Below are 13,427 nucleotides of genomic sequence, written 5' to 3' on the forward strand. Positions count from 1 at the left end.
TTCAGAAATACCACCACCAGCACATCAACATCCTCCAAGCCTAGCGAACAGAAAAGACAGGCCATTACTGTGAATTTCACTGTTTAGTTTCAGGTGTCCACAGCTCCTGGAGCAAGCACAAATTGAGTCTTCACCTTCACATTATTATACAGTAATTTAGAAATACACAAGCAAACAATATTCTCCTTGTTTGTTCTATTAAGACAGACTTAGCAAAAGCTTGCTAGGTTTTATGGAGATCAAGGTCATGGACAGCATGACTTTTAGGATCAAAAATATGTAGATTATAAGATCATGTAAATTAATACTATTGGGATGTAGTACTTTTTGGGAAACTTTTTTAAGACTCTATTTTTCACATGATAAATTTTAGGACACTGCTTTTTGCAGTAGCAAATGCAAACATGGTGGGAAGACTGACTAAGCATCAGTTTGACGTCTGCAAAATCTACTACCTTCTGAAGAAAATTTTTATTTGTATGTATACACTTCAAAATCCCAAGTCTCCTATTCTACTTCAGTCCTTCAGTCTATCATCTAGTTGCTTATCAGTGAATCATTATTTCAGTAGCACTGCTAGCTTATTCAGGCTCACCTGGCTTTGTTGGCCTTCACAAGTTTAACCCACATACTCCACTTGATGCAATGACTTAATTTCTTGTTACTCATCCTCACTCAACTTTTCCCTCTCTCAATCTTTCCACTAGCCCAGCAGGAGGAGAATTTGAAGTGATGTTAAATTCATATTCACTGCAGAGTATACATAGATTGCTAACCACTCCATGGTCCACTTTCCTAAAATCTTCTGGAAAGCATAGATTTTGTTACCATAGGGCAGTTGACAGAGCAATCCTAAGTAAGAAGATACAGCTTATGTGAACAGTAGGGGGAGAAAATAGAAAAAAGAAAAACCACCACCAAACCACTCCCAAAAACCATCACAAAACCAACCAAACAACAAAAAGATTCTTCTGTCCCAAGATGTCTCAAATTACACTTACTTTGAAAATATAGTTCCTCACTCCATTTACAGATGCATCTATTGAAACACTGTGGGGTACATTCTGTTCAAAATAGTAAAGTACTCTAAGTTGAATGAATTCCAGAAGCTAGGAAGCTAACAGACAGTATGGCAAAGTTAGTGGGTAGCATCCTGAAGTTACAGTACTAAGCTCTTAACTAAAATACTAGAATATCTTAGTGGAAAAAATACCATTTGAATATTATTTAAAGAAAAAAAAAACCCTACAACCTATGCTGCTTGCTTTGTTACTGTCCATCAATCTTTTCTAATGTGGCATCATTATATCCAAAAATAACTGTTCTCAGGAAATATACTGGTTTCTACTGGAGAAGAAAATTGTCATGAGACCACTCCTGGCAGTCTTATTTTAAAAGTCATCTAAAATAGCAATACTGAGAAATCCATTTTTAAGTGACAGATGGGCCTCCAGGGGATGGAGTTGCGGTTCTTTGAGTTTCAGGGGAAGGATAATCACCACAGCCTTTATAAAGCTCATATGGAATTCACAGCCCAGAAAGTGAGGGAGAACATGGGCTCAAAGCCTGTTGCACAGGGGCTTCCGCAGCCCCACTGATAGCCAGTGGGGTGGTGGATGTGCTGGAGGATTGCCAGTTGCACTTGCCTGGCAGGGCTCTCTGTGGGTGCCTTGCTGCTTCCATCTTGATCCTCATAACCAGGGCTCACAAGAGGGCCATTAGAAAGCTGGCATCAGCTGTCTTTTGTAGGTAATTCTTTTAAAGCTTTCCAATTCTCCAGCAGGACTGTGGAATTTAAATAGAAATCTCACAAGATTATCAAATAGCTTCCTCTAAAATCACAGTGCTTTTCTCTCGCCTCAATATGAGTGCCCCTCACTGTGCATTATTTACAGGGACAGACCACGTCACAGGCATGAAACTAAACCTAAGGGATATCAAATATACCTACTTTTAAGAATACAATTATAGTTACTATTTTCTATTTAAAACCTTTAAATCTCTGAGTAAGGTCCTTCTGTGGATTCTAGTTTTGGCTAAAAAGGAAGACAACAATGAGAATGACTTATTTTGAAGCACTGATTACCTTTCACACTAATTCAGCTCATGAAAATTACTATTCCTTATCTTAGAAGATACGTTTAACTTACCTTTAAAATATTTTTTCTAAAATGTATTTAAAATCTTGCACATAGATAATGCAAAATGTTCTGCTTACATAGCACATTTCTGTGTTCTTACCACTCATGTAAGTACAAATACTTTGAGCTGAATGCACTGATATATTTTGAAAGTGATGTTATTGACAATGAAAAGCATCAGAACCTGATGAAATCTTCTAATTTGTGCAATAATTATTACCTCTCAACTTACAACTGTGCAATTTATAACCTGTCAAATAAGTGGACTATCAAAGCACTTTATATGTATACATATATACATAACTTAGTGCCAATCTATCAATATATTCTAAATTTGACCACATTGCAATTGAAAAATATGCAAAGATTCTGTCTATAAGGTCTCTGTTTTGTACATTTTAGCAATGTAAATGAGACTTGCAGCCATTAAACATTTATGACTATACTTGCTTCCAAAAAATTGTAAATTTATGGTAATATGGGAAACATGTTGATGCTGTGCATTAGTTTTATTCTATACATAAATGTCACCTTGAGCAAATAAAAGGTCAAGGTAGTATAAATTACTGAAAAAACTACTGTAGTAAATAATTATAGAGCATATTAATAAACGAAACTGTATGAAACATTTTTGAGTACTTTGGTCACATATTGGTAAAATTTATTTTAAAAGCAGAAACAAAACTGATACATGTGTCCACACACACAACACACATAACACAGATTTCACATGTAAGTATCAACATCTTACATTTCAGTTTCTCAGATTTTGTTACCGCAGCAGTATATAGCTTTATTTTTAATAAAGACTTCCATTAATTTATTTTAGATAGGTGTTAAAATAAAAGGGTAATACTTTCCTAGAAACTGAAGCTGTAAAAAAAATAAGTCTGTGAAAGTAGAGCATTTAAGCCGAAAACTTTAAGTGGTAACATAGCTAAAGATAATAAGATTGAGATTGCACGCAAACTTTTATGCAACCCCCCTCCACTTAATATTGTGTTTGTCTGAAGTGAAAATGCCTAAATCCTGAGGATAATCAAACTGAACCATGTTACACTATTAGAATACAACAAAAGTATTCTCATGGTGACAGTCACATACAAATGGTTTCATCCTTACGCTAAACTAGCAAACTTGGAATATTCCTCTCCACCCATTCCAAACTTAATATACATAAGACTGAGGGTTTTTTCCCCCCACTCAAACATACTCTTTAAAAATCTTAATTAATAATTTCGTTTTGATTAATGTGGTAGACATTTATTTGTGCAACTCATTGCCATAAGTGGTATATGGCAAAGATTTCTAATGTCAAAGTGCCAAATATATACATTGCATTGTTTTAACATTTACTAAAATCATTTGGTAATACCATGTTATGGAAGACTGAGAGCGTAAAAGAAAATAATCAAGTACTGCTACTTCAAAAAACCTTTGAATGGGGGTTTCATCCTTGCTGTAACTAAATGGCATAATGATATACCTTTACACAATATATCAATGGTTGTCTCCAATGTAAGAGGAAAAACATTTAAATAAGAATATAACCAATTGTAACAGTTGTTGTTTATGTATCACTTGCATGTGATTTTTTTAATGTAAAATTAACACATTACATGGAAGCATTATATAAGTCCTTAAAAATCTGTGGTTTCTTTAGTTTTCAAGATGGTGTTTTAGTATTATCAAGATTAAAAACTGCTGGAGCTTATCTGCATACCGGTTGATTCAGTTTTCCATTAAAATTGATGACTGAATTAGTGCGAAACTTTTACTATGTGCAATTTTCTTGTATGTTGTAGCAGACCATACAATATTCAGCTCTACTTTTTCAACTGCATTTATTACCTATGCCGAACTCAGTTAACAAAACAAAGAAAACAACACGTAAGAAAACATTCAGACAATCAAATATAATTAATTTTGTATAAAATGTCTTTAACTTTCCTTTCTACACCCCCCCCCCTTTGGGTTGTCAGAAATATGAAATATGCATCTGGTAATGTAATCCCTAGTAAGAGATATTGCTACTGTAAGAGAAATGTAAGTCAAACATACTCTATTTGTATGTATTTGACTATCAGCTTTCTAATACTTTTTAGGTATTTTATTGGTAGTAGGTATGCGTGTCCACTCAAACATTCAAATAATTTTATAAAAAGTTAGAAAAATATACTCAATATTTGTTGCATAACCTTCCTATAGTCACCCTATCATACATGAATCTTAAAAAATGCATTAGAATCACTTATTAGCTGCAAAAATACCAACCACTGCACAGTATGTGGAGAAAGGTCTTGGTGAGAATGTACAATCCGGTATTATGTGATCTTGAAGGTATTTTTCTTCAGGTTTACAGCTATGTATTTTCACAAGTAAATCCAATAAATACTCAATACCATGTTCACATGAGCATCCATGGACACATAGACCTTCCTCGATTTCATGCTAAATCCTGAAGAAGAGCTGGTGATGTGAAAAGTAGATGATAAAGTCTGATCAACTAAGTACAATAGAATGAACTCCATGTTTAATTGTCACCAAGTTATTTCGCAACAAGCTGATAGAGGGTCATTTTAGAAATTTTTCTTCAAGGGCAAAAAATGTTTCTGATATAATTTTTTGATTTTGTTTTTTAAATGTTATTTGTGTTCCAGTTAAGCAATGACATCATGGGTATCACTGTTGGGTCTTTGGCGTATAGTCAGCGGGGGCAGAGGCTTTCCGTAGAAATCTGTATAAGAAATGCCAGAGAAGAAAAACACATTAATCTGTCATTTACCATCTCCCTTGCTTAAAGGATTTTTAAATAAGGTAAATTCTTGCTTCCTTAATGAAAGCTAGGTAGCCTACAAGTTTAGAGCTAATTCCTACAAGCAACTTTCAGACAGTGCTAATCAGTGTCTGGAGGTGTATTGGCCAAAACAGGTTTTAATTACGTTTTTATTTAATTATGTTATACATGCATCAGCATTTGCAAGATTAAGCCCAAAGGTGATCTGTAAACATCCCTAAAAAGAGGAAATGAGACATCCAAAGTGTGCAAATAACAAATGAAAAAATGAAGTATCAAAATTTGAATATTGCTGTAGTCAAGTCTGCATTGCAATAAAGTTTGCTATGCAGCATCCAAAATTTTGGGACCATCTATGCACGGCATCTATGTTGAAAGATATACTAACTTCCTAAAAGAACTATATTAAGAATTTTTAGATAAAAGTGCAACATTTCCTTTTGGCAGTAACGGAGTTTAAAGTAGTAAAATTGTTCAAGACAAAATTAAGTACACCAGCAGAGACTAACAAGTATTCTCAAACATTTGTAATTGATATAAAAGAAAAAAAACCATGTAGACTGGTACATGCAAAGAATTTCACAAGCAAAATAATGTCATGAAAGATGGTAATAGGAAACAGGTAGAAATCAAGAAAAAAATAAAAGCAGCTTTTTGAAGCATTCAGATCTCAGTTTTGTTTATACAGACAACCTCCTTCCCAACAAAGCCTTGATAGCCTGCCAACACAAAATTCAGCTTTAATCATAATTTTCCAAGAAAAATGTATTCCACTTGCTCTACATATGCAACAACTTGTGTTAAAATTGCATTCCTGAGCTAAAATTAATAAAAGCAAGCAAGCTGGATAACATTAAGAATATGTGTACCAGCCTGTAGGATCAAGGTTTTCGTTATCCTCACATTTAATCAGTCAAATAACAACACTTTTATATTATTGTTGTAAATTTTTTGATTTTAATAGAGCTAATTCAATGTTACAGCAGCATGTGAAAAGCGACAAAACTGCAATAAATAATTATAGGGTAAATGGAAACCTGTACAATGGATATTTTTATTAGTTTCTTGAGGTCTGGCAGATGACTTTAAGATTGGCAGACAATTTTACTTCCTATAATGAGAGAGATTTATCATTCTTGCAAATGTGTCCTCTAGTGACAATAAATAGACACTCATTACCTAGTGTTGTGCTAGAATCATTAGCATGACTGGAAAAATTGCAGTTTTTAGTGAAAATAAATGTATAATTAAAGATTTATATAATTGACTCTACTGCCTGTTAACTCTGCCTAAACATCCAACATAATGTTCTCTGCTAAGAATAGGACAAAAATGACTCAATATATACACTAAATAGCTTGCTTACCAACATTTAAATTTTTCAGTTTGCACATCAAATCATTAAGACAGATTTATGTCTCTGAGAACACCTAGCATTAAAAACCAGACCTTTGGAGGCTGTTTCAACCTCACAATACACTAATTTTATGTATTTCAGCAGCAAGGTCTACCACATATCTGTGACACTTCCAAAAAAATAATTTTTAAGACAAAACCAAATGAATAACTGCCATCCTAACTGACAAAGACCTGTAGTAGAATGCATGGGAATACTGAGAAGCACCTGTTCCTGTGTTTTTTCCAGGGACTAGCAGAAATGAACACTACAAAAAGTCATATCTGTTTTGAATCTTAAGGGGATTGACTTACATTGAGGAGCTATCAAATGTTTCATTGATATACTCTTGGACATAGAATTTGAGAGTACTCCTGAAAATAACCTCTATGTATAACCAGGCTCCTTAAACTTTTAAAAGCAGACTGTTAAATACTTTTTTCTTTCCTTGCTCTTATGGACACTAACAGTTTTACCTGGAGTCCTGACAAAACCATCTCCTAGGCATCCTACTGGAATCGAGGTTTTTCAGTCTGATCTACATGAAGGTAGGTGCTCATTTGCCTCACATACAAAGACTTTTGAGCCACTTGGCCAATAACAGTTTGTCAAAACAAATTGTTCAATAGAATGCAGTATTGTTATAGAAAACAGTGCACTTCAGAGAATCCAAAAAAACCCACAGAAAGGAAAGCCTTAGTAAAGTCCCAGCTAAAGGAAATAAATAAAAAAAGTACTTTAAGCTTTCACTGCAAATTGTACCTTCAAGCCATTTAATATCAATTAACCATGAAACCAATATGGAAAGTAGGCCTTTTTATTTCACAAAGGTTGAATGCCTGAAAAACTTTTAAAACCACCTTTGCAGTGGATTTTGGGCAAAGCTGGGGGGTGAAAAAAAAAAAAATCAAACTGGATTTATTTTTCTGCTGAAGGGACAGCCAAAAAGAAGTTGGTTTTCAGAAAGACACAATTCAGGGAATATTCTAAAAAATGGATCAAAGTTAGGCTCCACTGGTCTTAGGAAAACTCAAGTGAGTTTCCAAGCAGGAGCAGGTTCTCCATCTGCAAAATATATAAAAACTCATTGAAAAACACTGTTGCGTGACAGAAAACAGGCAAGGACAGATGGCAAGCTAAAATTGGTACAAGATGGACTTGGTAGTGTTAGGTTAACGGTTGAACTCAATGATTTTAAGGGTCCTTTCCAGCCTAAATGATTCTATGGCTCTCAAATGGTCTGAGTAAAACAACAACTACTTTAAGCAAAATAAGTAATTAATGCTCTTTGATATCAGGACCTAACTAAAGGTTTGACAATGCTGGACCATGCGTTTGAAGATCTTTTTTCATTTACAAACAGTGCTTTCCTGACAGATGTTTTCTTGCTTTCTTGGGGTTTTCTGTATCTGTGTGAATCTTGTGAGTGTCTCAAAATTCCTCAAAAAAACAAATCTCAGCGAATAGCAGGCAATGTCTTGAATTCAGCTGCAAAGTTCTGAGCACTCCAAGTTTCCTCTGATCTCAACGGTTTCAGCTCTGTTCAAGAGATCATTCCCCTACCAACATCTTTTCCATTGTTAGATTCCAAAATACTTTCATTATTATCCTTATTTTACAAATGGACTAAATTAACACAGATCTCAGGTTACTAACTTACACACCTGTGAGTAGGGAACCTAGCTTGACCTTTTTTTTTTCTCTTTGTCCCACCCATGCTCTTGCTACAAAATGCAACACCTCCCTTAGGCACAGAAAAAAATTGAGTACCACCTCTTCCCTTTCTTCCCCTCCCTACCTCTTCATCTGGCTTTTCTTTCTTGCCGCCTTCTCTCTATATGCCTTTAAAAAAAAAGAGCAAGATGGTTTTATGATTAAGACTACAAATTATGTTTTATGCACATGAATTACGCTCCTGTAAAGAATAAATATCTAGGTTTTAGAGATTTTAATTCCCTTTCAGGCATCTTTTGATTCTTTGGCAGAGAAGCTTCATGTTCTGTTCCTTCAGAACTTCAGCAGGTATGTCCACATGGTGCTGTACTACATGATAGTAGTACAATCAGTTCAAGTCAGGGTTAAGCTCAAGGATCACTACAGCCACACTGAGCTCCTTTCTCTAGAAGTTCCTCAATTAATGTTCTCTTTGTTCAATTTGTATAAGTGTTGCCATTGCTTTAGTTTGGTTATTATCCTCTCATATTACTCCCAATGTCTCCATATTCACTTCGCTTTTCAAAATTTAAAAAATAAAAATGTAAGAAAAATGAAGAAATTATCATCTAAAACTGAGAAAAAGCTGCAATATGAGCATATGAAAAACATGAAAATCTTCCATAGTCTTCCAAAAATAGAAAATAGTCATTATTTAAGAGAGAAATCAAGAATCTGCCTACTACACCTTGACATATCCAGTTATTAAACTTACTTTTCCTATCAGTTTGTGAATTTGCAGGGACACTGGCTCTTCAGGTAAAGCAGCAGATCCCAAGCTTTATCACTGACACCTCCCCTTGCAGACCAACAACCTAGTTTTCAGTTGGAAGTCTCACTACTTTTGCAATCAAATTTATGTTGGAGCTTTTCATTATAGCTGGGATTGCAGTCTCTCATTTGGAGTTGCTAATGTAATGCACTTAATTCAGAGGTGCCCACATGTCTTTAGCTTTCCTTCTCACAAGAAAACACCCCCAAATCAATGACAAAAGTCTTACAGACTATGCTTTTAAAACCATATGGAAACAGTAGCAGTGGGTAGAAGAAATTGTAGACTATCTCAAGAGGCAACACAAGCAGTCAGCTTACACACAGCAAGTTCATCTGGACGTGGGCTATCGTTCACAGAACTACAGAAATACCTGGGGCCCATTTGGGCTTAGTATTGTGAAGCGATTACCACTTCCAGATCAGATTGTAAGATCAGTGTGGAAACAAACAGGCAGCTTAGTGCAGAACCAGCCTGGATGTGGAGAAGCCACTATGGATGGCAAATTAATAAGCCCTGATGGATCTCTGCAGTCCCGCTTAGGTCTTTCTGCAGTGTCCTCTCTGCTGAGTACCTCAGACTTCTTCCAGTATCCAGGTAACCCAACTCCTGTCCCCACTGCATCAGATAATGATGAACTGTCTACATATGGACAATGGAAATATACTTTGAAATTTTAACTTTGAATGCAGTGTGTGTTTGGACTCTTAAAGTAACTGGTCCTGATACTTTTTGTTATATGGCACTTTATAATATTTAGGTGCATGCTGCTGTGCAAATAACTTCAGATCATTAATAGCTTCTGATATCCTGTGCCACTTTAAACTTTATAAGGGAATCTGAGAGAACTTATTCTTTTTAGTAAAAAAAGAAATAAGACTTGAAAAATCAAAAAGATGCTTTCTACTAAGCAAAAGTGTTAGCTTTTTGTCAGTGAAAATTGGCATTAAGAAATTAAAAAAAGATGAAGAATGAAATGAATGTAGAAGTGAATGAACAATGGAGAATGCTTTAAAAAAGTACAAAACCCCAAATATTTTCAATTACCAGCATGATGTGTTTCACCAAGAGGCTCAAGTTTTCGAAGTCTATTAAGTTTGGGAGTTCCCCAGCCAACTAAAGGAAAACAAAGACAGTCAAAACACGCCACGACTGCACTTGATTCTGATGAAAGGTATGGAAACCAGTTCTTTTTGGGAGAAATCAAAGCATTTAGAAATGCCGAAACTACGTAATATATTGTACATATGGTGAATAACGATGAAATACTTTAAAAATAGACTGATTTACTGTTAAAAATATTGATATTTTTAATCACTTTTTCATCAGTGAGTAGTCAAGTTTCTGACTCTTTTTTTTGTGAAAATAATAACATCCTCCCCCACGGACTAGATCAAATCAATACTGCTGAAAGTTCATATCATGCAGTGGGGAACTGCATCAAAGATTTCCTAGAGAGTAAGGTTTAGTAGCATATCTCTGTATGAAGACCATTCCAGTTTCAACATTCACAAATGAATATCTTAAAGAATTATTAACCACAAATTGAGACATCGATTATTGTTTGTTAGTACACTTACCTGGTGGAAGAGCTGGTGGTGGTGTAGGATTTTTGGTAACAGTGTCCTCTGCATTAACAGGTTCTACTCTGTGGCCCCTTTTTAATTTTGGTTTTTTATTTTTTTTCTTACTGTTATCTATACCAAACAGAAAGAAAGCATTACATATCCTACAGTTACATTCAGAGAATATCTTAGATCATCTAATACAATTGTTGGGGTGAAATACATCAGCGTTTTCAGTACAAACTTATACACAAAATGATGTGAAATGTAAAATTCACACAACATTTTCCTATAGGAAATAAACTGTAAGCATAAAATATAAGTAAACTCAATGTTTTAATAAAGAAATTCAGCTTAGCTTGGTACTGATGGAAAGTGGACCACATATTTGATTATGATAAAAATGAACCTAGTTTCAGCTACAGTACCAGTCACACCAACACATACACACTTTTTCAAAGCAGATTTTCCAATACAATAATCTAATGGTGCATTTTTATGTTTTCAATAGATTGACATGTGGTATCATGAAAAATAATACAGACAGAGGGAAAAACTATGTGAAATGACACATTAAAAGGAAGCACTTTTACCTGAGTCAAGGCATTCTGTGACTTGCTGTTCATTCTCTTCTTCATGCAGCAAAAGCTGTGTAGTTGTAGAATTGCATGTTTCTAGTCTACTATCATTTGTGTTTTGGCTACTGCTACTTGATAAGTGCTGGGCATCCGTTTGTTCCTGTTCTGTTTGCGATTTAGGGACAATCGTAGCCTTTTCAGTCTCCAACCTTTGCCGCTTCTTTTCCTTTTCAATTTGTTTTTCATTCTAACAAAAAGTAAAAGAATTTTTCTTTTTTTTTTTACAAATTCTAATGCTGTATACTGACTAATAAGACAGGAAGGTTATTTTTAAAATGAAAATATTCCTAAAATATTTTTCTGTCCCACATCTAGCACAGAAAATATTTTCAAATAGGTGAAGAAATTAAATTTCAAATATCCTGTCCAGAGGAAGGGGGGAAAAAAAAAAAAAAAGATTAACAGCAAAAGAAATGACCTTTAGGTTTATAGCCTGTTTTCTTGCTTTCTTTTTGGTTATATGACAAAATGAATGCTAGCTATACAAATCAACATCAACAGTCCTGAGCAAAAGGTTAGATAACTCCTAATTTCTTCCTCTTCAATTATCTTTTTTTTTTCCCAATGTTTTATTTAAAACATAATACACATGCACAGAGCTTAAGTATCCAGAAAGTGCTACCGTGATTTGGACAAATACCAGTTGTGTCATACAGACTCAATGATAGGCTGTTTCACAGGTCCTGTATCACTAAATCACCATCTTTGCAGTACTCGCAGCTATGCCCTTCTCTTCTTTACTCTGTATGTTATTATAAAGTGTATTATTGTGCATGTAGCTTGTGCATGTGGACATGGGCGCTTTTGTCCTGGAGAGAAGCAAACGTTTGAATTACTGGAAAAGTCTCTGAGAGTTTATGTGTTTCTTGAGATTACGTTATCTCAAGCCAACTGAATAAAAAGATACGGTACAATAAATAAGAACTACCTGAACTCAGAAACAAAGGTTAAGGCAACTTTATATATTAATATGCTTTTCATATTTCAAAGCTAAGGAAACTTCTCAATTGTCCCAGTTTTCAACAGAAAACAGGTTATGCTCAGAAATCTAAATAGCTGAATTAGGGAGATTTTATATGACTCACTACATCACTAAAACACTTTACAAGAAACTAATAGACCTTGAATATTTTCCACACCTGAATATCCAATAGTTTAATTAGGAAATGTGTTCAGCCATCTGTTTACAATACCTTTATTTTACTGTGTTGTCATGGTTTAAGCCCAGCCAGTAACTAGGCACCACACAGCTGCTCGCTCACTCCTCCCACCCCAGCGGGATGGGGGACAGAATCAGGAGAAAAAAAAACCCCAAAACCTCACAGGTTGACATAAGAATGATTTAATAACTAAAGTAAAATAAAACGTAATAATAATAACAACAATAAAAACAATAACAATAACAACAATAATAATAATATAATAATATAACATTTAAAAAAGAAAAAAAAGAAAAACAAAAAAAAGACAAATGATGCACAATGCAATTGCTCACCACCTGCTGACCGATGCCCGAGCAGTGATCCACCCCTCCTGACCAACTCCCCCCAGTTTATATACTGAGCATGATGTTCTATGGTATGGAATATCCCTTTGGCTAGTTCGGGTCAGCTATCCTGGCCATGCTCCCTCCTAGCTTCTTGTACACCTGCTTGCTGGCAGAGCATGGGAAACGGAAAAATCCTTAACTTAGGGTGAGTGCTACTGAGCAACAACCGAAACATTAGTGTGTTATCAACATTATTCTCACACTAAATCCAAAACACACTGTACCAGCTACTAAGAAGAAAATTAACTCTATCCCAGCTGAAACCAGGACATGTGTCTACAAAACTTTTTGTCCCCAAATCAATAATAGGGGTTTTTCTTAACATGAAAGCACTGATTCAATGCACACAAAACAAGACTGCCAAGATTAAAAAAAAAAAAAAAAAAATAGTTCTGTGCATACAGATTTACAACAATTCTTTTAAATAAACCATTTTTCTCATTACCTCTCAGACATTTGTTAGTGGTAGGTCTAAAACGATCCAGATTTCCACATATTCTCATACCTCAGAGATTACAGCAGATATAGGTTGGAAGGGGTTTTCAGAGTTCCCAGGCTCCGGGTCTTCTTCATCAGGTACACTTCTTCCTTCTTCTCTTTCTCTTTGTTGTTGTTGTTGGGTTTACGTTGTTGTTGTTGTTTTAGTGTTTTGGGATTGGTTTGGGTTTTTTTGGGGGGGGTGGGAGTGGAAAGAGGGGGGATGAACAAAGAATTATGAAGAAGCCAAGCCATAAATTTTACATAATAGAGAACACTTCTTAGGTCACCTAACTTATCCTCCAGTCTATGCCAGCTGATTTTTACAATATACTTCTGTGTTTTGAAAAACATTCTACAGAAATCACAATGACAGGCT

General features: G+C 34.9%; 1 protein-coding gene across 8 annotated transcripts in view; it reads right to left on the minus strand.

Moving 5' to 3' along the window:
* Positions 1–3,968: 3,968 nt before the first annotated feature.
* The window catches only part of ARL13B (ADP ribosylation factor like GTPase 13B), a 51,024-nt gene continuing 41,565 nt past the window's right edge, over positions 3,969–13,427 (minus strand). For 4 of the 8 annotated variants that reach the window (XM_052794145.1, XM_052794143.1, XM_052794151.1 and 1 more), the window contains exons 7-11: positions 13,077–13,173; positions 10,978–11,209; positions 10,400–10,516; positions 9,867–9,935; positions 3,969–4,878 (exon numbers count right to left, since the gene is read on the minus strand). In XM_052794145.1, coding sequence (XP_052650105.1) covers positions 4,802–4,878; positions 9,867–9,935; positions 10,400–10,516; positions 10,978–11,209; positions 13,077–13,173 — 592 coding nt within the window. In that variant the 3' untranslated portion in view covers positions 3,969–4,801. Of the gene's footprint in view, positions 4,879–7,135; positions 7,400–8,132; positions 8,177–9,866; positions 9,936–10,399; positions 10,517–10,977; positions 11,210–13,076; positions 13,174–13,427 lie in introns of those variants that run through there. The other 4 variants (XM_052794146.1, XM_052794147.1, XM_052794148.1 and 1 more) reach the window with 4 other exon arrangements.

This window comes from Harpia harpyja, chromosome 8, assembly GCF_026419915.1.
Source record: "Harpia harpyja isolate bHarHar1 chromosome 8, bHarHar1 primary haplotype, whole genome shotgun sequence".
Classification (NCBI taxonomy): domain Eukaryota; kingdom Metazoa; phylum Chordata; class Aves; order Accipitriformes; family Accipitridae; genus Harpia; species Harpia harpyja.